This window comes from Protopterus annectens, chromosome 2.part1 (genome assembly GCF_019279795.1).
Source record: "Protopterus annectens isolate FY-2018-M chromosome 2.part1, PAN1.0, whole genome shotgun sequence".
In the NCBI taxonomy this organism is placed as follows: Eukaryota; Metazoa; Chordata; order Ceratodontiformes; family Protopteridae; genus Protopterus; species Protopterus annectens.
In genome coordinates, this window is record NC_056729.1 from 1,871,872,192 (window position 1) to 1,871,899,358 (window position 27,167).

Sequence of the window (27,167 nt, forward strand, 5' to 3'; positions counted from 1 at the left end):
TTAAATTTTACAAGCATTTTGTTGATGATATTTTTCTGTTATGGGCAGGACCTCATTTGCTATTGCATGATTTTGTATGTTATCTTGAGAGTACTACAACATTTTTAAAGTTTACACTTAATTGTTCCCCTGTTAGAATTCATTTTTGGATGTAACAGTTACAAAGACTGGAGACAGTCATATTAGGATGAGTATGCATACGAAATTATGTAAAAGGAATAGTTTACTACATCGATCCTACATGCACCCTGACTATGTCTATAAGAATGTGGTTAAGGGTCAATGCATGAGGACATCTAGGGTAAAGAATGATGGTGATTGTTTGCAGCAAGCATGCCAAGGTTTATGTAATGACTTTGCTAGTAGAGGATATTCTGTAAGTGATGTTAGCGAAAATGTTAAAGAGGCATACCATGGTAGAAATGGCAGGGCAAGACCGTACTGTTCATCTAGTTATAAATTAAATAATGTGTCTATGCGTATATCTGTTGTTGAATCTAGTGCCACTAGAATTCCTTTTACTTATTCTAGTGATATAACATTGGTTTGTGATGTGATTAAGAAGAACTGGCCTATTTTAATGGCTGATGAAAGACTCAAATGGGTTGTAGGTAATCAATCTAAGTTTTACTTTAAAAGTAATAAATTGCTTAAGTGGCAGCTTTGTTACAAATGGAATAAGACTACTCCTAAGTTATCAGAATGTTTAAGCATGTATCCCTGCCATTCTTGTAATGCTTGTAAATATATTTCTTCTAGAAAATGCTTTGTTAATCCGGATACAGGTGTTTGCTATACACCTAAGCTGTTTGCTAATTCCAAAAGTACAGACTTTGTCTATCTGGCTTCCTGAACTGCTTGTTCATGTTTTTATATGGGAAAAATGAATCAATCACTAAAAGAACATATTTTAGAACATGTATATGATATATGTAAAAAAAATGTCTAATGCTATAGTCAAGCATGTCAATCAGTATGGTGGTTCACATTCATTTCATTTTTTTGGTGTTGCAACTTACTGCCAAAGACTTGAGAGGGGGTGACCTTGTTATTAAGACAGAATATGCTAAAATGAGATGGATCTTTATTATGCAAGCCAACAAGAAATGCACTTTAAATGATGTCCCTTTAAAACCCGCATTGAAGTCACGTGGACTATGTTATTGATTCATTAGTTACTTATATATATCAATATATATATATATATATATATATATATATATATATATATATTCTGTGATTTATTATGTATTATAGTCTGATGAAGCACCTGTGGGCATGAAAGCACTTAATTATTAAAGTTTTATTGTTTTTAAGCCATGTTGGTTAGTCTGCTAGGGTGTTGGGAGTACTACAACCTCAGGAAGAAAGCTGTGGGAAATTGAAGAATTCTTCTACCCTTCTATGAAAAGTGTGTGTGTGTGTGTGTGTGTGTGTGTGTGTGTGTGTGTGTGTGTGTGTGTGTGTGTGTGTGTGGGTGGGTGTGTGTGTGGGTGTGTAAAAATAATACTTGTTCACAGAGACCATAGTGATACAGGTGCTTACGGGGCTTGACTAAAAAATTAGTTCTATAAGTGATCTGTATGTAGTACAGTCTGGGTGCTGATACTGGAAGACCAAACACTGAACTGCAGTGCATATTCCCTTTATGCTCTTGGAAACAGGCTGTACCTTGCAAATTATTACAATAGACCTGTGTGCACTTTCTAGCTATTACTCCACTCTTAGTTGGCAGTGATGGAATTAAAACCCTATTCTTTCTAGCCATCCTGATGTCACATTGCTGGCAGTAGGTTCATCAATTCCATCACACTGGTGGCAGTAGCACCATCTCTACATCACACACCCCTTCATATTTCCAAGTGATGGTGAGATACTGTAGGGAGACAATCATAAAGGCAGTTATAGGTGTGTCTGTACCCAAACCAGTATTCTGGCAATGAAGACATAGTAACTTAAGCACTATTCCCTCCCCTAGATTCATCACCAACTTAGGATCACCAAGCAAATGTCTCTCAGTCCTGCAGCCACTAATATTGTGTCAACCTTCATTCAAGCATGGGTCATGTGGGTGACAGCCAGGATTGATTTGACAAAGACGTGTGAGTGCACTAATGGTTTCTAAATTAGGGTTTTAGAGTTACTTTTGCCAGTTAAATACTTTCAAGATACTTTGTAGATAATGTTTATACTTTTATACTATTATAGTTAGCTGTCTATTTTGTGTTTTCTGTAGTCCTGATTTTTGACAGATTTGCATATAATTTTGTAATTCATGCTTTCATTAAAAATTATTTGAGAAATAAGTAACTTTAAACAATCAAAAACCTAAAATTTTATTAAGGTGTTGTCCTTTTTCAATATGCTTTAATAACATTTTTTAAACACTTGTTTCTTAAATAGCAGGTTTGAATAAATTGACAGTATATTTAATGACTAATATGCTACAATATTGTTTTTTTCCAGAACCATATGTTTGTTGAAACAGTCCATGCTGTGGCCATATCCATCAGCCATATCAGTTAAGGAAAATACAGATTCGGGCATCAGTCTAAGCCTTGTGAAACAATGTGAGAATTCAGCAGGTAAGAGCTTGGAACAATAATTTTAATTGTTAAGTTCTCTCAGCTATAAATGACTCATAAGCTGTTTTCCTCTAGTAAACCCCCAACTTTATCTGACATAATGACATCGTCTATCCCCTAAGTCTTCTTTACTTCACAGATGCCTACTTAGTACAAATCAAATCATATAGGGTTTAAAGTTCATATCAACTATTAAAAATTTGCTGCAGTAAGTCTTTGAACTAACCGATAAGTTGTAAAATGTATTGTAAGGGTGGGATTACTCTTCCAATTTAAATAGTTGAAATCCACTTTCTATTTCTCCATTCTAGATGGTTTCCTTTCTTTTTGGCTTCCACTCCTCATTATTCACACTGCCATGGGATGTATGGCTAGGCTTATAAAGGCCTCAGTGGTCATTAACCTTGTATGTACCTATGAACCTATTACACTCTCACACTTGTAATATAATTTATTACCCTGGCCACTCATTATGGTCAATCATTTTATATCTGTTCTCTAGTGATATACCCAGTCTTACTTTTATCAGACTCCTTCTAATTTCAAAGTTCTCCCCTTCCCACTGTCCTGTCCCCCCCTCCTAATATCCTGAAACACTCTTCAGCTCCTCTTGTATTGTTTATTTCTTTTGTCCTGCATATAGTCTATTTTTGACACAAGCATGTTCTTCTTTACTTTGATACATCAAACATTTTCTAGCAACAGCATATATTCAAGTTGTTGTTGTTGTTGTGTCTTTTGGCTTGTCCCGGTTAGCATATATTCAAGTAAAATGTTAAAATATACAAAGCATGACCAATGAAAGTATGAAGTGATTTGACTCATCTTTCACTCTGCCACTATATTGCTTCAATTTCACTGCTTATGCTTTATATATATATTCACATTTTACTTGAATTATAAAGTAAAACACCAGGTTTACAATTACTACCTTTATTTTTTATAAATATCGTTATAATGAACTGACTTCTGTATGCAGTCTAGAATATACAAACTATAATTCTGATCTTCCTTTCTCTAGATCATGCAGTATTTAAAAGTACCAAAATTGGAAGACGGATTTTTGCTGCATGCATATTGTGCATATTTCTTTACTGTTGTTAACATAGTTTGTTCAAGAGGTAGAAGATATTTTTTGTGAGATCTGCCATGACAGTAAGTCCTATTTATGGCGCATTATAAATGTTGGTTTCTTGATCTTGTATTTGTATTATTATTACTAGTTCTTGCAAATACTCAGTGAATTAAGCAGTAAAAACTAATTTATAGATTTGCAGGCCAGGCAAAGATCAGCACAAAGAGTCTACAGGAAACTGATACGAGGGAGAGGGCTTTAAGATACTCTGGGTAACTTAAGTGTTCATGCCCAAAGGCTTTTTGTTGACCTACAAGAGATTTCCAAGTTGTATTTGGTACATAGAGCATACCGAAGGGAGTATTGTATTTTAGTGTGAGCATGATGAGAGATGATCAGAGTTGCCCTTAGTAATCCCTGAAAGAGGAAGAAGGATTTCCTAATGACAGTAGATAAGTGATCGGAAAATGAGAGTTTGTTATTCATGAAGATATTTCTGTAATAACAGTGTCTGTTTTAAGGGGGGTATCATTTATGTGAAAGTTCCTGTTTCTCAAACTATACATCGCTTTACTTTCTTGGACGTTCATCATTAGACCATGATCTTAACAGTGCAAATTTGTTGAAGTTATGACCTTTTGGAAGATCTAAGTGTCTACAGGGGAGTTGATGATGGTTTCAAGCTTGTAATCATCTGTAAACATGGTCAGCCAGAGGTCTTTAGTTGCAGCAATAACATCAGAGAAGTAGATGCTTAAAATATGTGGTCCAAAAACAGACCTCAGAGGTACATGGCTGCTGACAAGTTTCTTGGAAGAGAGTGAGGCATTAACTGCAGTATAGTAGTCTGTCACTGAGCCAGTTGACAATCCAATGGATTACATGGGGATTTACATTAAATTTGACCAATTTGTTGATGATACCAGACAGTAAGGGATATGATTAACAGCATTAGCTAAATTAGTTTAAGCTGGGTGCACAGTTACATTCATCATGTTCTTCTGTGACTACTTTAAAATTTTAATAGACATGAAGTATCATTTATAAAGCCAAATTCATTAGGGTCTAGGGATTGTACATTCCCTCTGTCCCGGTTTGAGCCTATAATAACATGTACCATTACCATGTAATGCTGCTGTTGAGGCTAATATACTAATAAGCCTATAGTTGTCAAGGTCCATAGGGGGGGGGCTTCCATTCCAGAGAGTTACTGCTACACCTCTTCTATGTACTTCAGGTACACATCCAGAGGAGGTTTGATAGGTACAGGTGAGTATTAAGTGCACACCTCCAGGAATCAAAGGTTAGTAGGAATAAAATAACCAAATGTGCACTTACTATTATCATATTCATACTGATATGGTGTTTATATATTCTGCAAACCTGCTACTACAAGTACAGCACTTCTCAAATGATATAGGGCAATTTTTAAAGTCAAATCTGGTAGCAAAGTTCAGGAATATATTTTTTTTTATTGCAAAACAGAGCCACTGCATCCAGAAACACACAAAGTGTAAGGCTGATCTCAGGAAAATACAAGCCAAATAATGTTGTGTCTGCTATGCAGCTAATAATACTAGCCTTCTCTAATTCTGGGGAGAGTGGAGGCAGCAAAATAAATAAGTTTCAGATGCAAAAATCCCAACAAAACAGGACCTTTAAATCAGTGCTAGTGCAATCTAGTGCAAAGGTTCATAGCCTGATACAGGACTGTTGTTCAAGTAAAATCCGGTAACTGACGTCAAGGTAAATTGGTTATAACACAACTCAGCAACGCTGTGATTCTCCTATATACTTACCTTCCCTTCCCCCTCCTATCCCTTGACTTCCTATTTTGGTCCTACCTCACTCTCTTATCAGTACTTCATCTTTCAATAAGATATGAAAGTTGTTGATGCTCAACAAATTTCCAACCTTCCTGTCTTTGCACTCTCCCATTGACTCATTGCTTCGTACAAGAGGACAGTAATCAGGAAAGCAGAGTTCCTGTCTGTATCTTGTAAGCGTGAGTAAACTCATCTTTACAAGGGACGTCCATGCACTCCTGAAATGAGTATACTCACCTCTGGTTTCAAAGGTTAACTTCTGAAGTCCAGGTAAAGGTATATGCATACAACTAAGGCATATACAAGCTAACATGATTATCTAAGCATAAGTGTGACCGGGTCAGCATGGAATGCCTAGAACTAGAGTTATTCAGGAATGTTTACAAAAAGTTATGAGAAATAGTACATTTTCATGATTACATTATTAGTGCAAAAATATAGTGTGGTACTGTGCATTCAAGTAGTAGGTGTTAGTAAAAATGACATAAACATGGCAATGTGAAGACATTCTGAGATATAAAATTGATAAAGCAGTTATGGCTGTTACCTATATTTTCTTAACCACATTAATTTCATAAAACCTGTGTGATATACCAGTTAACAAACAAATGGTGTCATCTTATACAAAACATTAAGCCTCATAATGTCGCTGCTGATACTTGCCATCTAACATAAATGGTTTTGTAGATTAATATTGTTTTAAAATATTGTTACAGCATTATATGCATAATTTGCACAGATATCACAGAACAGCAGTATACCCCATCCAGTTATTTAGCTTTACCATGAAAGTGGCTCTGCTTGATATGTAGTGGATATTTGTTCTGATATGAATCTATCATAGGTTCATAGGGGATGGACCTCCTGCATATCCACAAAACAAACAGCACCAGAATTACCAATTCTAAAGACTTAAACCTTGCCTATGATATAAACAGGACCTGCTGGAGAGACAGGTATGTATCCCAGAGCCTACACCATCTATGGAACAGGCTCCCCATCCATGTGAAGCAGAGTTCCTCCTTAACCCAATTCAAGTACAACTTGGACAATTGGATGGGAAACCGGAAGTTCATCCCTGGATTGGCACCTATGTCTCTAATGGACACAGGTAACCTGTAAATGGTCCATCTCCCTTTGTTCTACTTACACTTATCAAGGGTATCAGAACTTGTCAGAGATTTGGGATGCATGGCCAGGCTTGAATAGGCCCTTGTGGATGTTAGCCTAGTAAACACCAATAAACCTATGAACCTATTACTAGGCTATTTGCACAAGACTCTTTACAAACCTTGCCATTAATACCCAGGCTATGACAATATTATATTTTAATTTCCCCAGATACAGGGTGGGGTACTATCAAGGTACTAGGTCTTTGGGTGTTGGAGCCCTGAGTCATTTTACAGACTGTTTCTGTCCATAAAGGGCATGGGCAGTACCCCAGGAGTGAATTTGCAGTCCCACATCCATTTGTCCAAATCCTTTTTAAAGATAGCCAGGAAAGGGCTTTGTTTTACAAGGATGGGGAGTTTATTCCATAGATTAGGTAGCCTTTGGGATACAAATCTGTCTCCAGCAAGTTCTGTTAGAGTCACAAATTAAGGTTCAAGTCCATGGAATGTGTAACCCTCATATAATTTTTCTTGTGAATATGCAACAGTTTCATCAGGGCTGGATCAGAGAATGCCTTGTAGGTCAGGCATAAGTCACCTGTTTGTAAACAATATGAGATGGAGTAAAGGGGTAGGGCCTTTAGTCGGTCCGCATAAGACATGTTTCTTATGTTTTGTATGTTTTTAGTGAGAAACCTCTGGGGCTGCTCCAGTTGGCGTAAGTGCCTGGTTAGGTACATGCAGAAGGGAGCATTGTACTCGATTATTGGACTGATGAGGGCCAAGTACAATGGCACTGTGACTGCCTTTGATCTTGATGCCAGGCCTTTACTTATTAGTTGAGCCACACAGAAGGATTTCCTCACTACCGTAGCTACCTTTTGGTCAAAGTTTAGGTTACTATCTATCTTTGCACCTAGGTCCCTCACCATTGGGACTCCTTTTAGGGGTGTGCTACCATTATTATAATTTGAGGGATATCTGATTTACCTCGGGGTATGATAATGCATTTTTAGCATTTAGTCTCAGAGCATGCTTTTGCACCAGCTGTTTGTCATTTCTAGGCCTGTTTGTAGAATGTCAATATCATTTGGAGATTCATTGATTACTCCCAGCTTACAGTCATCAATGAATTTGGTGAGCCAGAGTCTCCCAAAATTGGCCTTCACTTCACAGAAGTATATACCAAACAGGAGGGGTCCTAACACTGAGCCCTATGGGATACTCCTAGTAACAGATTTCTTATCAGAAGTGGATTAGCCTATCCTGACAATATGCATCCTTTCAGTGAGTCAGTTTGCAATCCACCTGACGATGTAGGGGTTTATGCCTAATGCAGTAAGTTTATGTCTAATGCAGTAAGTTTATCCATGATCCCCAAGTAGGGATTGTGTCAAAAACTTTGTCCATGTCTATATAAGTGGTGTGTACCTTTTTATCCTCATCTGTGGACCTGGTGACTTTGAGGAAGACCACCAGATTGAGCAGACAAGACTTCCTGTTGATAAAGCTGAATTGGGTCTGGTCCAATGTTTGGAGACTTTCTTTGTCATTATTGATCAGGTCCATGATAATTCTCTCCATGTCCTTGCAGATAAAACTGGTCAAGCTTATGGGTCTGTAGTTTGGTGGGTCATTTGATAGGTCCCCCTTTTGAAGAGGGGTGACTGTTGCAGTCCTCCATTCCTCTGAGACAAAGGCCATCCAGAGGCTGTGGTTAAAGACAGTTTCTAGTGACCCTGACAGAATCTATTTTAAGCTATTTAAGAAGCACCCAGGAATGATGCCAGGACCCATGGAGGCTGTGTTTTTGGCTTTAGTGAGTGCAGTAAGGACCTGTTCCCTTGTAATGACTTGTAGGGGATTGGTTGCAGGCATTTCTCTGGGTATAGTGGGATGTGATGGCGGAAAGAAGTTTGAACTGAATTGTTGAACAGCAGGTTTGCTATAATTTCTGGCTGGGTGTAAGTGTTCCCATTCATGATTAACTTGGTACATTGCTGAGCGTTTCCGCTGAGGTTATGAACATAATTAGAAAAGTGACCCAAGTGTGGTATAGGCAAATGGTTCAGCCAACAATTCAATCCAAACATAGCAAATAACATGGATGAACCAAACCATGGCAAGCAGAGAATTAATAATAAAAACTAAGATTAATGGTAAGCACTTTCACAGCACATGTAGCTGCTTCATCAGACACTCCAGTAACAGAATTACAAACTTTTAAACAAATGACAGCCAATAGAAACACGCATACAATCCCATATGTTAATGCAACAAATACTTATTTAAAGGCATGTAAAACATATATATATATATATATATATATATATATATATATATATATATATATATATAAAATATATAATATAATAAAAACCATGTTAGAAATTTTTTGTAAAATTTTTGTAGAATTTTTAAAACTTCATCTATTCAATCCCTGAGCTTGTAGGGCCGGTTTTATAGATACTGTATCATTAATCCCTTTGCTCATTGTAGCCCGCAACTTAATAATCCAGTTTAACTCTATTGTTTCAGTTTTGTTTCTAATATCTCCCCCTCTTTCTTTACTAAGGACCTTTTCTACTACCATAAATTTGAATGTATGAGTACAGCCATGTGAAATTACATGTTTAGCCAGGGCATTTGAGTCAACACCCCTAGATATATCATATAGGTGCTCCCTGATATGGTCTTTAAGCATATGATTGGTCTTTCCTATATAAAAGGAAAAACAATGTGTCCAATAAGCCAGATAGACAAGATTCATACTATTATATTCTGCCTTCCCTTTAAATTCCCATACTTTTCCCATATCAGGATGAATAAACTAACTGCTACTATCAATAAATCTGCAGTAGTTACATCTCTTGCAAGGGAAGGTGCCCATAGGACTGTTGTCAAATTCGTGAACATGTATATCCTTAGGACCACATAGAAGTCTCTTGAGGGATTTTTTATTTTTAAAAGTATAACTGGGTTTGCCTCCTACAATATTGTTACCTCTTCATCAGTACAGAGTACATTCCAGTGTTTATAAAAACGTCTTGTAACAACTTTATATTGCCAGAATATATAATTGGCATATGCATGCATTTATTTACATTATTTCCAGCATTGATCTCAACAGTAGCTTCAGAAAAATAGGGTTTCCCTCTCTCCCCTTCTATTCTTAGGTACTCGAGAGAGAATATCTACAACTTTCTTCTCCAAATAACCCCCATCAATGAATTTTTCTTTAAAGCCATCTAATTCCTCCCAAAACTTGTCATCATCTGCTACTATTATACATGCTCTCAAACCTTGGCCTTTGATGATATTCTTAAAAATGTGGCTCGGGTACATACTCTGCCTGTGGAGATAGATACTCCTATGGCACTCCTTTCTATGAATTATTGAGTTAAATTTCCCTGTGTCATCCCTCATTATTTTCACATCCAGAAAATCAATTGTATTTTATGAGCTACTGATGGTAAATTTAAGAAAATCATTGCTGTTATTAATGATTTCATAAAACTGATTCAGTGATTTTTCATCTCCTTCCCAAAGCAGAAACAAATCATTGAGGAAACGTCGAGAGAATGTTATCTGACCTGAAATTTCAAACCTAGAAATATAGTTTCTTTCCCAATCAGCCATAACAATGTTGGCATAGCTATTGGCACATGCTGTGCCCGTAGCTACACAATCAATTTGTCTATATACTTTGTGATCAAACAGAAAAATATTATTTTCTAAGCTCAGCTCCACAAGCAATGCAAGTCCACAAATTTATGTTTATAAGTGGCATCATCTATAAGATACTTTCTAAACATACCTAATCCAATGCCATTCGATATGGCAGTAAATAAAGATTGAACATCTAAAGTAACCATTAAACAACCCCTACTGATTTGTCTCCTGCTCGTGAATGTGTATAAGTCATGGCTGTCTTTCACCTGGGAGGCTATTTTTCCTCTTAGCTTGCTTTGGCAGATTTGACCAGCTCTCTGATTTGTTTGTTTAGACTGGTGAGTGTCTTTCTGCTTTGTTTTGTCTGTTCCTTCTTGGCTCTGGAGAGGATTTTTTTCCCTTTGTTGAGTTGCCTATTTATGTTAGGGGCCCAGTAGGGTGGTTTATTTTTCCCAGTAACCACAGGTTTGACTCGGATAGGTACTGCCTCCTCTAAGCTACGAATGTGGTTCTATATTGCTTTTGTGTACAGCACAGATTAGGCCTCAGTGTCATCCAGGTTCAGAGGGGTTTGGAAGTTTAATAAGCTGTCACTTAGTTTGAGATAATTGGCCTTAGCCAAGTTCTTAACAGGTTTGGAGTTGGTTCTAGGAGGGGTTTTAGATTAGTTTTAATTCTAAAGGAGATGGATCATTTTGTGATCAGATCTTGCCAGGGAGGAGTTAATGCTTGGGAGGGAGCAACTTCAGGTTGTTTGCACTGACAAAGTCCAAAACCTCTGAGTAAGTGAATTATGGGTCATATAAGTCTCTCAGTTTATAGAACAATAGTTGGAATCGCCCATAAGTATGGTGTTATGCTGAATGTTAAGAGATTCAAGTAGGTTTGGGTAGGAGGTGTGGTTTTCCAGACTCATGTTAGAAGATCTTCAACTAGCAAGGATATCATAGGGGTTTACACCTATGGTTATTTGGACATGGAACAGCTCAAGTGAGTCATATTGTTTGACCAGTATAGCAGTGTACTTGTCCTTTATAAATACTGAAACATATTTTATTTTATCCTGAGCTGATGGGGAACAAAATGTGCAAAAGTTATTGTAGCCTTTGATAGCTGGAGTACCTTCCATGCTTCTGAAGCATGTTTACATATCTGCACATATGTCTACATTCTCCAGGGTGAGCAGTGCCTCCTGACAGTGCAGTTTTTTTATTTAAAATCCTAGCAATGAGCAGCAGTACCTTTAGATAGTTGTGAGTGATTTTTGTTATGTTACAGGGTTTAACAACTTGGCACGGCCTAAAAAAGCCACTATGGAGATAGCTAAATATTTTGCCAGTCTCTGGAAGCCAAGTGGTGACTAGTGCAAACCATATCTGGCAAAGCCTCGTGGTTTGCTGATAGTGCCTCCCCAGGCTGACAGATATTGGATGCCCTTCTTGTGACACCAGAAACTAAAGCAAGTGTTGAAGTCAACCATTTTTTCTGGTACTGTGGCATCATCATTAGTGAAGGTAGGATGCTATTCAAGGCTAGATTCATACCTGTCTGTGACACATATTCAGATACCTCCATCATGTCAATTCAATTCAATTAAAAAAAATCTTAAACTATATCTCAAATCGCACTGGCAATGTTCCTGTTCCAAACCAGGTTAGCCCTTCCTACATTCTCTGGATATGCTTAGCTACTGTGCACCTTAATCTATGCATTATGTAATTGAAACAGACCTACTTCTGCCCTCTTACTTTTGCTTCACTGTTTAAATGTTTAATGTATGTTTTTGTACAGTAACATAACTATTTGTTTTTATACTGAACATTGTATTTTAACTGTATAACTTTCTTAGAATGTGTTTAACTGTTTGTTTGCTAACCTGGAGCTTTTCTCCCCGGGCCTCCACTGAAAATGGACATGTATCCAGTCGAACTCTCCCGGTTAACAAATGTAAAATACATAAATAAATATGTTTCTCTTCATATAGTCCATTGAGTTACATCTTAGATTGTTTAAGCCCACATGGTCTATGACCATATCATACTGGTGCTTGTGGTTTAAAGACGTAAGTGCATGCGTGATCTGGTGGATTCTGGCTGCAGGCAGACACATCACTGTAATCTTCTCCTTGTTTGTCTGGTAACAGTGACATCAATATGTCTTAAAATGGAACCCCAATAACTGGAATGGTTGGCTCTGTGGTGTGTTGCCTTATGGGCTTGGATGTTGGACTACTAGGATTTTCAGGGTTATGTGCATTACCTGTACATTGTATATATATATATATATATTTTACAGTTATTTATAAATGTGTAGCTTTTGTCCCCGGGCCTCCGCTAGAAAAGAACATTTTGTCCAGTTGGGATTTTCTGGTAAACAAATGTAAAATAAATAAATAAATAAAATGTGTTGTTTGAGGTGCTGTCTTTTTTGAGTGTGCATGGGGCCAATGAGAGATGCTTTTAGGAGGTCTTGTAAGTTTGCATAGATTACATGTGAGTACCTCTGCATATATGGGTCTATGTGTTTGTTCTCTTACTGTTGGTAGTGAGTGTTTTAGGTGCAATGCTGACAGCCTGGTTTGCATTTTTCATGTGTTCACATATGTGAGAGCTTTGCCTTCAATGACATTGTGTATCTATATTTCTTACACAGTGTCTTTGTCTGTTCTTAAATGGTTTTCAGTGAGTTTGAGGCAGTTACTACACTGCCTCAGGATGCCCATATCCACCAGGCCAGAACCAGAGATGACAGGGAAGCACCTATCCATTACACCAGATCCTTATTAGATGGGAAGGAATAGGGTAGAGTCACTTAAAGGTCTAAGTGAAAGTATTTAGCAGTTATACTATAGGATGACCTGCAGTGGTGCTGCCCTCTGCACAAGCTAGCAGCTCTTAGAGCAGCTATGAACAGTGGGAGACTATGTAGATAACTTCATATAGAGGATTTTAAACTGAGAGGTTGGCATATATACAAGGTATGGCTAACTGTGTTTGTGCGATGCTTAAATAAGAGGCTTTTGTACCAGCAGGACTGAAAAACATTTGCACAGTTAAGCCCTAAGGCCAGTCAGTTAAACAAACAATAAGCCTTCCACCAGCAGTTCCCATCTTGAATGTGTTGATTCAGCCCCCTGCTCAAACCAGAGTGCAAAATAAAACCTTCTTAATGTAAAAGTGCAGTAACAAATGCTTTACAACAAACTGCAGGACTCCTGCAGTATCAGAAATCCTTGGAAATAAGTTCACAAACCCTGAGAAATGTTCCCAAATACAGACAAATGTGAGCAGACATAGGAAAACTTCTAAAACCATAGAAAAACTTTGCAAAAGTTAGTAATGTTTTTGCAAACTCAGAACTTTGGTAAACTCAGAATACCTTTTTGCAGGATCCGAGAACATTAGGAAATATCAGGATACTGTTAAAACGACCTAAGAGCTAATGTCTAATTTGTCTGTTGATGAAGGTTTAGTTCTTTTAACCTGGTATTTGAGGAAACAATTATTCTGTGAAGTTTAAAACTGCTGTTTGACTGCATTGATTGTATGGATTTTCTACATTTAAGGTTTGGCTATTTCCATTACTTTTTTGATTTTGGTCTTATTATATTATTTTGTTTTATTTGACATTTTGTTTTACTGCAAAGAGCTTTTTCTTGGAGCCTAACAGTCATTGGCTAGGGTCAGTTAGGAAACATTTCTTTGCATTTGTTGATTGAATAGGAGTCAGATCTAACTAATTCGTGGGAGGAGCTGAGAAACAGTTTTCTTATTTATGGTATTCACATGACATTCCTCTCCAGGTACAAGAGCTCTGAATTTAAAACAGCTGTTTGACTGCAGAAATTTTAAGATTTTCTAAATATAATGTTTGGAAATTTTCATTACTTTTTGATGTCGCCATTATATTTACAGGTTGTTGCATTTTAATTTGTTTTACTGCAAATATTTTTGCTTGGAGTTTTAAAAGTTGTTGGCTAGGATCAGTTAGGAAACATTCCTTGAGGGATTATGAATTAGATCTCTTTAATTAGTAGAAGGAGCTGAGGACGTTTTCTTATTTAAGGTTTTCACCTACATTCATCTGTAGCTACTTGGTGGCTTTTTAGCTGCCTGCCACTACTTTAAATTAAACATTGGAAGCCCCTCCCATTGCTAATTCCACTGAGCACTAATGGCTCAAACTAATAAGGCACTCTCATTAGACAATTAAAGCTCAAGTTAGCCTCTGTTTCATATTATCCCATTTCAATTAGTGAATACTACAATATTCAGAGTGTTAATCTGAACTGTTTACTCTTTTCTGCATTTTTCCACTTTTAACCACAAGTAAACTGGTTGTATTTTCATCTTGGCTTGGGGCCTTAGTCTTGTAGTATCCCTCACAGTAGTGGGAGAGCTGTGAGTTGCTGCAAGATCTGATCCTCATATATTTCTACTAAAGTTTACTGTTTGTATTTACTTGGTCAGTTCCATATCACTCAAAATAGTGAGAGAGTTGCAAATTGTTAAGATCTGTACCTTATAAACACTTGGACTGCATTTTTTACAGTTTACTGATCAGATTATTGTCTAACTCATCTCCTAAAACCTGTGTTGAGCTGTGCATCAGTGATTTGCTGTACCCGTATAGACACAAACACTTAGAGTTATAATTGTCCATCTAAAACTTCCTCTTCTATTTTACCCCAAGATTGTTGTTTTAGATCATTCCTAGACTTCTCCTCGCAGGCAACAGCTTTAAGCCCCATTGCACCACCCCCTCATAGATCACAAAAAAAGGATCCACATCCATGGATGTGCACTTTACTGTTGTCTTTGTGGCCAAAATGGGCATCATAAGACAATGTAGCAATCATCTGAAGTTTAGTGACAACCATTTTTGTCTTAAGCAGACTGACACAGTATATGACAAATGTAATTACAAAATGTGTTTGGAGGCATAGTTCTCACCTACAATGATATCTCCAAACATGTTGCTAGTAACTCAGACACTACATCTCCTATGGATCAGACACATAAATTCACATATTCTGAGTCTGTTAAATGCAATCTATCCAAACCACAAAAGTCTCCATTATGCTGTCCTCAGCAACCTTCCAAACACTCTACAAAGACAACACTCCCAGTACACATACAGCCATGTCTCACAATATCTCACTCTATAAGCCCTCACAGCTATCTACCACACAACCCATCTAGAACAGCTGCCGCACAAGAAGGGTCAAAAGGTGAAGATGTTATCATTACACATACAAAGTGAGCACACCTCAAGGTTGGTCACAAAATATGACTCAGTCAAGCTACTCCTTGTCAACTAACTTAGGTAAAGTCCCATACCATATCCTTGCTAGCTATAGGTCCCCATCTATGACCCAGAATAACCCTACTGTGTACCAAACACAAACATACCTACAAAAAATAATAAAGACGTCAGTAAAAAAATCCCAATATAAAACCTTTAAACATAAAATGAACATAACTTTAAAATGCTAGTAATTCAACAATTCTCATTTAAACCAAGGGGGCCTAAAGTGCAAAGCCTAATTTGCTACTTTAATTCCTTGGACTCAATAAGTTCTTCCCAAGGACCTCCCTGTGATTTTTAGGCACTATATCAATACTATAAAAATTAAAAGAATGTGTGTGAAACTGCATAATATGCTTGGCTAAAGCATTATTTTTATTTTTATTCCTTATATCTAAATACGGTTCCTATAGCATCTCTTTGTTTCCCTATATAAAATCCTTTGCAAGATACACACAAGGCACCAAAAATTAATCCTACAGAATTGCAATCTATATGAAAATTTGACCTCACCTTAATATTGTTAATCCACATTACTTCCTTTTCTAAAATATATCTACATTGCAGGCAACATCCACACTTAAATATGGCTGCTTTTTTCTTGGATGTTAATAAACCTGTACTATCAGCCATTTCAAAATATTATTTAAAAGATTTGCCTTTTTGTATACCACTATGGGAGCCTCTCCAATAATATTTGTAACATTATCAAAACAAAAGAATATACTCCAGTTCTTTTTGAGAATCTTTAATATATTAGTACAATCATTTGTATGTATTTCAAATATTCATTATATATGTCATAACTAAAGCTCTAGAAAAAATGTTAGCATCCACCTTATGTCTGGTTTCAACTTATTCATCCAAGTTACTTAGCAGGGGCTTATACTCATCCCGTTCCCTTTTAATGATGACCTCGTCAAAAATAGCTTTGATTACACTATGGAAGTAACCCGTAGCTTGAAACATCTCCCCCATTTTTTTGTCCTTCCATTTTAAAAGTTTCATCTACTGAAACCATACAAGCTAATCTAACACACTAGCCCTTTACAATAGCTTTCTTTTGTTTTTCAGGATGACATCTTGTCTAATGGAGTAGGGTGTCAGAATAAGTGGGTTTACGATAAATTGTACTGATTAATCTTCTATTAATTACATCTTTTTTTTATTAATACATCCAAATAACTGATTTCAACCGGACTATATGAGAAAGAAAATAAAAAAAAAAATAGTTGTCATATTCAAATAAAACATAAACTCTTCTATCTTACCCACTGATGTCCTCCATACAAGAAAAAGAAAAACAAAAGAAGGCTATTTACATTAATTTTATGTTTAAAGGTTTATGTTGTATGTAATTAAAAAGTTCTCCGTTGCTTTTTTTAAAGCTGTCTTGCTATGTTAAACTCCCTTTAACATAGTGAGACAGTTTGTAAAAAGCAATGGAGATCTTGCTTTCTCCGTTGCTTTTTTCAAAACTGTCTCGCTATGTTAAATGGGTTTAACATAGTGAGACAGCTTTAAAAAAAGCAACGGAGAATCTCCGTTGCCTTTTTTAAAGCTGTCTCGCTATGTTGAACCCATTTAACATAGCGAAACAGTTTGTAAAAACAATGGAGATCTTGCTTTTTCTGTTGCTTTTGCCCACAGCTCAGATGTACTGCGTAGGCATACGCAGTACATCAGAACTGCCGCAGAATGCCAGACAGCTGTGGAAGGGCAGCAAGGAGGCATTATATAATGCCATTATTTAAGAAAATTAATTATTTTTTTTCTTAAATAATGTCATTGTATAATAGCAATAACCCACCTCTGGGTGTGGGTAATGTTGGATTTACCCACGGGTGGCTTTGTTTTGCCACTCGGGCTTCGCCCTCGTGACCAAACCACACCAACCGTGGGTAAATCCAGCATTACCCACACCCAGGCGTGGGTTATTGCTATATTATACTCTTTGTGAAGGTGACCACCCCTGCAAATTGCCACATTGATAACACTCTCCTAAAAGCAGACCATGTTTTAGGGGACTTGTAAACTCAGTTTGGCAATAATAACCTCAACTTTGATCACCATGTGTCCTTCCTTGGTGGTGAGAAAATCATTCTACATGTCACAACTTATAAGTAAGGGGATGACATCCAGATCTAAGGAGATCATAGTTCCACTATACTCAGCCCTCATTAGACCATTAATTGAGTAAAATGCACCTTTCATCATGTACCTGACCAGTCATTTGCAACAGCTGGAGTGGCCACTGAGGTTCTTCACTTAAAGAATACAGCATTTAAATAAAATCTTCTTTGAGGATTGCCTGAAAGCTCTGTCTTTGAACTCAGTCTCCTTCTGACCCCTGAGGGGCAATTTATGCCTAATCTACAAGGCATTCTCCAATTCAGTCTTGATAGATCTGCTACACATTGGCAAAACAAACAAACAGCACTACAAATATGTAATCTAAGGAACTAAACTCCGTTTGTGACATACAGACATACCTGCCCTGCCAACATTTTTTCTCAGAGATTATCCTTTCTCTGGAGCAGACATTCAATTCATGTGAAGCAGAGCTCTTTCCTAAATGTAGTCAAAGCAATTTGGACCGATGAATGGGAAAGTGCAAATTCACCCCAGCTTGTCACCTGTTTCCTTTTGGACAGGGGCAGCTTGTTGATATCCTAAGGCACAGGTATATACCAAAGATGTTCTATTCCATGGGCATTAATAATTGTGAAAATCAGAACATGGATGGTCAGGCTTAAAATGGCTATAAGTCCATTAACCTAGAAGCCTCCTATGATATTATGATCCTTTAAAAGGATGGATCATTCATGGCCCAAAAAGTAATTCCCATGGAAGAGTATATAAGAAATTGAGTGTAGGTAGAAAAGTGACAGTTTGGACAGAAAACTATGATTCTTGAGGAAACTGATTTTTTTTTGTTAAGAACCTCTGAGGTCTGTCAAGTTGAGAGATTTGTTTGCAGAAATATATGCAAAGGGGCATCATATTCAGGAATGGGTTTGATGAGATAAACGTAAAGGGAAATTAGGATTCCTCAGGATAAAGAAAATGCTTTTGGAATTTAGGCGATCCAGATAGAAGTCTCCTCTCACCACGGTAGAGACACGATGGTCAATAGATAAGGAGTCATCAATAACAGTGCATAGATCTCTTACAGTAGTGTCTGATAGGAGGGGTACGTCACCTACATGGTATAGATCAATAACAGTGCATAGACCTCTTACAGTAGTGTCTGATAGGAGGGGTACGTCACCTACATGGTATAGATCAATAACAGTGCATAGACCTCTTACAGTAGTGTCTGATAGGAGGGGTACGTCACCTACATGGTATAGATCAATAACAGTGCATAGACCTCTTACAGTAGTGTCTGATAGGAGGGGTACGTCACCTACATGGTATAGATCAATAACAGTGCATAGACCTCTTACAGTAGTGTCTGATAGGAGGGGTACGTCACCTACATGGTATAGATCAATAACAGTGCATAGACCACTTACAATAATGTCTGATAGGAGGGGTACGTCACCTACATGGTATAGATCAATAACAGTGCATAGACCTCTTACAGTAGTGTCTGATAGGAGGGGTACGTCACCTACATGGTATGGATCAATAACAGTGCATAGATCTCTTACAATTGTGTCTGATAGGAGGGGTACGTCACCTACATGGTATAGATCAATACAGTGCATAGACCTCTTACAGTAGTGTCTGATAGGAGGGGTACGTCACCTACGTGGTATAGATCAACAACAGTGCATAGACCTCTTACAGTAGTGTCTGATAGGAGGGGTACGTCACCTACATGGTATAGATCAATAACAGTGCATAGACCTCTTACAGTAGTGTCTGATAGGAGGGGTACGTCACCTACATGGTATAGATCAATAACAGTGCATAGACCTCTTACAGTAGTGTCTGATAGGAGGGGTACGTCACCTACATGGTATAGATCAATAACAGTGCATAGACCTCTTACAGTAGTGTCTGATAGGAGGGGTACGTCACCTACATGGTATAGATCAATAACAGTGCATAGATCTCTTACAGTAGTGTCTGATAGGAGGGGTACTTCACCTACATGGTATAGGAAAAAGTTTTATCAAAATTAACTATACTACATTTTTTTCATATTTAGACACCATTGTCCTTGAACCAGTTTTTAAACATTGTCTAACACATGCTGGAGAAATTGTGCTTCAGTGGAAAATCAAATAACTTCCAATTGTCTGTAAACTTCAATAACCATAGGTCAGGAGTGTTGGTCTAATGATCTGAGAAATAGATGACAAATAGTACACGAGCCAACTGATCCCTGTGATAAACCACTGGTAATTTTGTTTTGCTTTCAGAAGTGACACCTACGATTCTAACAATATAGATTCTGTCAGGTAACCAGTTAGCTATATACCACATACCATACTGATTTATATATAGTTTTTCAAAAGCCATGGAAAGAATTATCATGGAGATAATCAATAGAAATATAGCAAACCTCCAGACACTGGGCCCAACCCAGTTTGGTTTTGTCGAGGGCAGATCATGCCTATTCCACCTGGTGGACTTCTTTGAGAAGGTCACCAAAGCAACGGATGAGGGTAAAATCATTCACAATGTCTACATTGACCTGGCAAGGCATTTGAGACAGTACCCCACTCAGGCATTATTGAGAAACTCAAGAGGTTAGGTATGAACCCATATGTCACCCAGTGAATAGCCAACTGCCTCACAGACAGGACCCAGGAAGTTAGAACTGGAGAGTCCACCTCTACAGAGAGGACAGTCATAAGTGGAGTCCTTCATGGATCAGTCCTTGGGCCACTCCTTTTTGGCATTTACTTCTTAGAAGTCAAGGCCAATGTCAGTGGGTCTCTGACTGACTAAATCTGCAGATGATTGCAAATTAGGAGCTGTCATTGAATCTCACACTGACACAAATGTTCTCCAGGAGGGGCTGACAGACAAATAACTGGTGTCAGAGCCATGGACTAAAACCAAATGTCAAGAAATGCATAATAGTATCATTTAGGAAGTCATTCATCCCTGGAAAGTAGCTTTTGACCATCACATGTCTAGAGTGGTGAGGAAATCATTCTATGTTGCACAACTTATAAACAAAGATATGACATCTAAGTCTAAGGAAGTCATTGTTCCACTGCATTCGGCATTTATCAGACCTGTTATTGATTACAGTGCCCCCTTTGGCATGTACCTAACCGGATATATCCAGCAATTGGCATGTCCACAGAGGTTCCTCACTAAAAGAATACAGGGCATAAGTAATATGTCCTATGCAGAATGGCTCAAGTCCCTATCCCTGTATTCTGTCTCCTACAGGCTTTTAAGAGGAGATATGTGCCTGGCATACAGGGCATTGTCAGGCCCCACTCTGATGGACCTCCTGCATATCCAGAAAACAAACAGCACCAGAATTACCAATTCTAAATACTTAAATCATGCCTGTGATATAAATAGGACCTGCTTGAGAGATTTGTATGTATCCCCGAGACTACCCCATCTATGGAACAGACTCCCCGTCCATGTGAAGCAGAGTTCCTCCCTAACCCAATTCAAGTGCAACTTGGACAATTGGATGGAAAACCAGAAATTCATCCCTGGTTTGGCACCTATGTCTCTAATGGCCACAGGAAACCTGTAAATGGTTCATCTTCCAGGCCCATGCTTACATTTATCAAGAGTATCAGAACTTGTCAGATATTTGGGATGCATGGCTGGGCTTAAAAAGGCTCTTGTGGTCATTAGCCTAGTAAACACCTATGAACCTAAATCTGTCAATAATGCTTATATGGGGAATAAATGTCACTACCCAGTTAGAACTTCCTGGTAAACAAAGACAAATAAATAAGATAGTGTTGAATGCCTTGGCCAAGTCCAGATGTGCAACATGTACTGTATAACAACTATTCTCTGCTTTGATAACCTTTTCAAAGAAATGAAGGAGGTTAAACAGATGGGACCTTCCTTTTAACAAAGCTAAATTGGTGGGGGTCCAGGGTTAATGGGTTTTCTGAGATGATGGGTTTCATAGTTAGTAAGACTTATAGGTCTATAACTGCAAAGGTATGTTTTTGGGCCAACTTTGTGCAATGGCATTAAAAGTGACCGTCTACCAGACTTCAGGCATGTAACCAGCAGAGAGTCTTAGAGTAAAAAGGTTAAGCATGGATTTATATTGGCAATATTTGATACTGATAATTAGACAACATGGCATGTTATCTGTGCCCTTGGTAGATGTATTAGCCTTTGACAGAGCTGACAGGACTTGTTCTGTAGTAAGTAAATGGGTGGCTGTGACTGTACAAGCATAAGGGCAATGACTATACTGTCCAATCGGAAGAGTAATGGCTGTGACTGTCCAATCAGAAGAGTAACAACTGTGACTGTCCATTCAGAAGAGTAATGACTGTGACTGTCCAATCAGAAGATTAACGATGATGGTGGAGTACAATTTACGCTAAATTTGTCATCTAGGATATTAACTATTTCCTTTAGCTCTGAGTTGCCAGTATTGTTCTCAACTTGCTCTAAACATTGTTTGGTGCTAATTATTCCTGACAGTTAAAGCAAAATTTGCAGTTATTTTTGGTTTTATTGGCTATTATAAGTTCATATTTACCTTGGACATTCTAATGTTTCCCTTAAGCTATTTACTAGTATGCTTAAATGTGCTATTAAGGTAAACCAAATGAGACCTCTTATAAGCGTTAAGTAATTACTTTCTCTTGTCAGACTCTTCTTTATAAGCTATGTGTTCATTTGGAGTGAGTTGGTCAACAAACTAATGATGACAATTCGCAAACCTTCCTAGCATTATACTTCTGTTGTCAACTAGTTGGACAAATTGAAATATATATACTTGAGTTGTGAGCAAACAATATCCATGTATGCCTTTATGAAAGCAATTATAAACATAAGAAGAAAAAAAAAATGACAAGCCTTGTTCATTGTATTCAAGCAGTCAAGCTAAAGTGCACCTTTTTTTCATTTATTTATTTAAATTTGATTACCATGTTAGAACGCTGATCAAACATTGTCCAATTAAAGGCTCAGCCCAGGTTATATCACAATGTAACAAAACAATGTAACTAATTACAATGATTAACAATTATGAGTAAACATAGAAAATCAGATAAACAATATATACATTGCAGATCTTACAAACGATCTATATATATATATATATATATATATATATATATATATATATATATATATATATACACAGTTACATAATACAGGCGGGAGAATGGAGTTAAAGCAGATATGCTGACAATACATATAGAAGTTGCTAGGTTAGGAAAGCTAAATAGACCAATAAGATGAAGGAGGGGATTAGGGTACATGTAGTGGGTTTAGAGCACTAATGATGCTGTAAGGGGAATCACAGTTTAGGATGACTGAATTGATCAGGTGGATCTGGTATTTGGGAGGTAACAGTACAACTCAGATGGAGATATCCATTTATGTGACATGTTCTTTAGATGGGTGGTTCTATTCAAACTAGATTAGATAGTATTATTTGAAGTGTGGCTTGAACAGGGAGCACTTTGTGTGATAATTTTAATCATGAAAAAGTGATTGCCATATGTTTGGGGCCAGTATGAAGAAGCAAAAGCTAGTAAAATGCAGTCTGAGCAAATGTGTTTATAGGGAGGAACCAGATCTGGCTTGGCTTCTTAGGATATAGATCTGAGTGGAAGCAAAAAGTATGGAAGACAGAGGGGAGAGGGTATCAGGTGCATTTTGAAAAGTAAGGAACCAAGAAGAAGATTTGATCTGGCCTGTACTAGAAAGCAGTTAGCCTTTCAAAGTGTAAGGTGGTGATGGTCATTTCATGGTGAGATAGCTATGAATTAACATATTTTATTGGAGAGGGTCTGAAGAGTGGCAGTGTTTTTGACAGAGGCTGACGAAAACAAGGGAAGACCATAATTAAGTTGGGTAAGGAGGATGCCTTTCCTTATAACACCCCTTAATGGATGTGAGAGGACCTGAGATATTTTGTTGGCCCAGAAGAGCAGACTGTAGATTTTGGCTCTCAACCTTTCTATGCATTCGTGGAACTTTAGTGATTGGTCTAGCTATATCCACAAATATCTAAAGGGGTGCTGTTTTCAGTGGGACTGGAATCACAGTCAGAGATATGAATGGATTAAGAGATATGGATAATCTTGTATGAGTGCCAAACAACATAGACTTGTGTTTTTTGGCACAGAGTATTAACTTATTGGAATTTAGCCTGTGCTGTCACCAAAGCTCCTTTTGAAGTTGAGTTTCAGTTGTATGATGTGAGGAATCAGGCCTATAGGTAGGTGTTTGGTTTGGATTCTAATTTATCCTGTTAGTAACAGCCTGCATTTCATTGCTGGAACCTGTGTTCTAAGAGACTGCTTTTCAATCTATCTGGAAATATACAGAGCTAAGTATATTTTTTTGGTTTTAGAGTTTGTACTGTTAATTGTTGCTTATAGTTTTTCAGATCTCTGTTGAAAGTGTTTTCCCCACCTCCCTCTACTTTCTGCTGTGACTTCAGTTGGTATAACTGTTTTTTACAGCTTGTGTGTTATCTACCTCAAGGATCACTTATATAAAATTAGACCTATTAGCAACAGCCTGCATTTCATTGCTGGAACCTGTGTTCTGAGAGACTGCTTTTCAATCTGTATGGAAATATACAGAGCTAAGTATATATATTTTTTTATTTTAGAGTTTGTACTGTTAATTGTTGCTTATAGTTTTTCAGATCTCTGCTGAAAGTGTTTTGTCTCACCCACCCTCCCTATTTCTGGCTTGTAGTTTAAATTTGGTGGCTTTTGCAGTTGCCTGCCCCACTGTAGATTTGATCTGGGACACTCCCCCAGTCCCATCTCCTTACCACATTCCACCAAATAAACTCCTTCTCCACTTGCTTTTAGTCCTTTATAATTTAATTGCATTTTTAAACGGTGTTTGGTCTAATATTGCTACATACTCAAGTGTGCTAGCTTGTACTGCATGTGGATTGTTTTTACTGCTGTTTAAGCTACTTTTCTGTAAAAAGAAATGCTGTAAGCCTGTTTCCTACCTTTCCTGTAACTAGGGTAGTCCAAATACAGATTTGCTGTATCCAGCGTCAGGACTGTATGTAAGCTTCTGAGCCTCCCAAGCCTTTCTGTGTTGGAGGGAAGCCTTCTAGCTTATCAGTGGGAGTAGTAAGCACTAGGTAACCTGTCTACCACATAGGGAGTGGTTCTGGCCCAGAAATTGTAGTTATTGGCTGTTTGGGCAATCTTTTCCATCTCTCTCAACTTTCTGGTTTGAAAGCCTGCATTTGCACTTGTTTCTGTCCTGTAACTGGTCTAGTGCAGATACAGATTCTTAGTTTTAGCACTTAAATTTGCTTATTCATGCTCAGCACTTGTTCAGAACTTGTAAACACTAAATAAGCTACTAATTACTATAGCACTCAACCTTTCTCATTACCTAGAGGAAAACAGTTTTTGTACTTACTTTTCTCACTTGCTTAGACAAAAACAGCTCTTGTACTCACTTTCCTCACTTATCTAGAAGAAAATAGTTTTTTATTCAGGCATGTCCAAGGGTCAGCTCCCAGTGTTCTCTCCTGTCTATCTGATGAATCTGGGCATCTTGAGGCAATGTAGAAATTGCCTTATGTACACAGACAACCCTCTCCTCCTACTGCCCAACACTACAACCTGTGAGAGATGCACTTATCTAGCCAAACTGTAGGTAAAGCTCTCTCCAACCAAGACTGAAATTGACAGTCAAGAGGAGAAGGTAAACATTTGCAGCACACCACACTCATCACACAGTCTCACTAAATTTACACCACCAAAATCCACACATAGTAATACAAAAACATTCATGGAGGCTCTCAATAATAATCTGTCTAAGCAACAGAGACCTCAAAAGCAGAAACGCAACCAACCTTCATCCCCCAACACAACCCAAATGACATATAACCCACAGACTCAGTGTGCCACTAAACCACAGCCAATAAGGCAAAACAACGTACCCAACACACTAGTCATAGGTGACTCTATAGTCAGGCACACTGATGTCCCACTCACTAGGCTAAACAAGGAGAAGGTTACTGTCAGCTGCCTGTCGAGTGTCAGGATCTGCCACATAACCCATGCACTCAGGTCACTCCACAACAAGTACAAATATGTCTCTGCTGTTGTCCATGCTGGTGTGAATGACCTGAGATGTACCTTCCTGGACTACATGAAAAGAGACATGGAAGAGCTCTCTGATCTTGTAGCCCAGGCATGTATGACCCTAGCCCTAAGTAGCATTCTGCCATTGCCCAGAATGATACCGCAGTACAAGGACAAAATGATTGACTTCAACAATTGGCTAAGCTTCTGGTGTCATTCTAAGGGGATCCAGTATCTGTCTACTTGGGATGACATGGTCGATAGACCACGATGCTTTGCCAGAGATGGCCTGCACCTGTCGCCCTTGGGATTCCGGATACTGGCTAAGGCTTTTGCCGCCCCTATAGTGACTTTTTTAGGCAAGGTTCAAATGACAAATTCACCACCGTAACAGGAACAGGCAAGCAAAAACTGAGGGTAATGCTACTCAATGCTAGAAGTCTAAATCTCAAAATGCACTCACTCGAGGTACTCCTTAAAATGGAGAACATCGATATCTGTGCAGTGACTGAGACCTGGTTCAAGGCTCCAGAGAGCACCCCTGCACTACCAGGCTATAACTCATACCATACTTTTTGGCCATGTAACCTAGACTGAAACACCAAAGGCGGAGGTATGTCCAAATTCATTAAGGATATCCACACCTCCAGGCTAGTTGCTCAGCATAATGCATCCGAGGTTATTCAAGTGCAATTAACTCTGGGCAAAACTGCAATCCAAATTGTAGCTTGCTACAGATACCCCACCATGCCCCAAAATTCCCACTCCTCTTTTCTTGATGTACTGGAAAATATTAGGGTTCAACCAAACATCCTAATAATGGGCGACTTCAACTACCCCACCATTAACTGGGAAAACCACTCGTGTACCAACTCCTTAGCTCAACGCTTTCCGGAATTCATAAACTCCAATGCCCTGGTTCAACTTATCCACACCCCCACCAGGGGCAACAATATCGTAAACCTAGTCATTACCAACATGAGTGACTGGTGTTCCACACCTGAAGTCAACTCTCGTTGGTCCGATCCGACCATAAGCTAATCACCCTTGGTATCCACATCCCGCCCCCACCCCCCATTAAGGAAACCATGGTAAAAAATTTCTCCAAAGCCAACTTCATGCTTCTTAAGACAGAAGTGGTGAACTTCATGATACCCATGCAGATGGACAATACAGTTACAACTGCTGAATCCTACACAAGTGCACTCTATAAGCACTTACACAAGTGCATGGATCGTGCTATCCTCCAAAAAAAGGAAGCCAATCTGGTGGTCCCCTGCCATAAACAAACTATACAACAGAAGGAAGAAACTGTTGCAAGAGAGAGTAAAATCCCATGAGTGGAGGAGCTCCCTGGTCAGCCTCAGTTAGAAGCTGAGATCCCTTAT

At 38.1% G+C, this 27,167-nt stretch overlaps 1 protein-coding gene across 1 annotated transcript in view; it reads left to right on the forward strand.

Moving 5' to 3' along the window:
• Positions 1 to 2,461: 2,461 nt before the first annotated feature.
• LOC122794669 (coagulation factor XI-like) overlaps positions 2,462 to 27,167 on the forward strand; it is a 565,810-nt gene continuing 541,104 nt past the window's right edge. Inside the window, exon 1 of the mRNA XM_044063291.1 lies at positions 2,462 to 2,585. Within this exon, the coding sequence (XP_043919226.1) occupies positions 2,492 to 2,585 (94 nt within the window). The 5' untranslated portion in view covers positions 2,462 to 2,491. The remainder of the gene's footprint in view (positions 2,586 to 27,167) is intronic.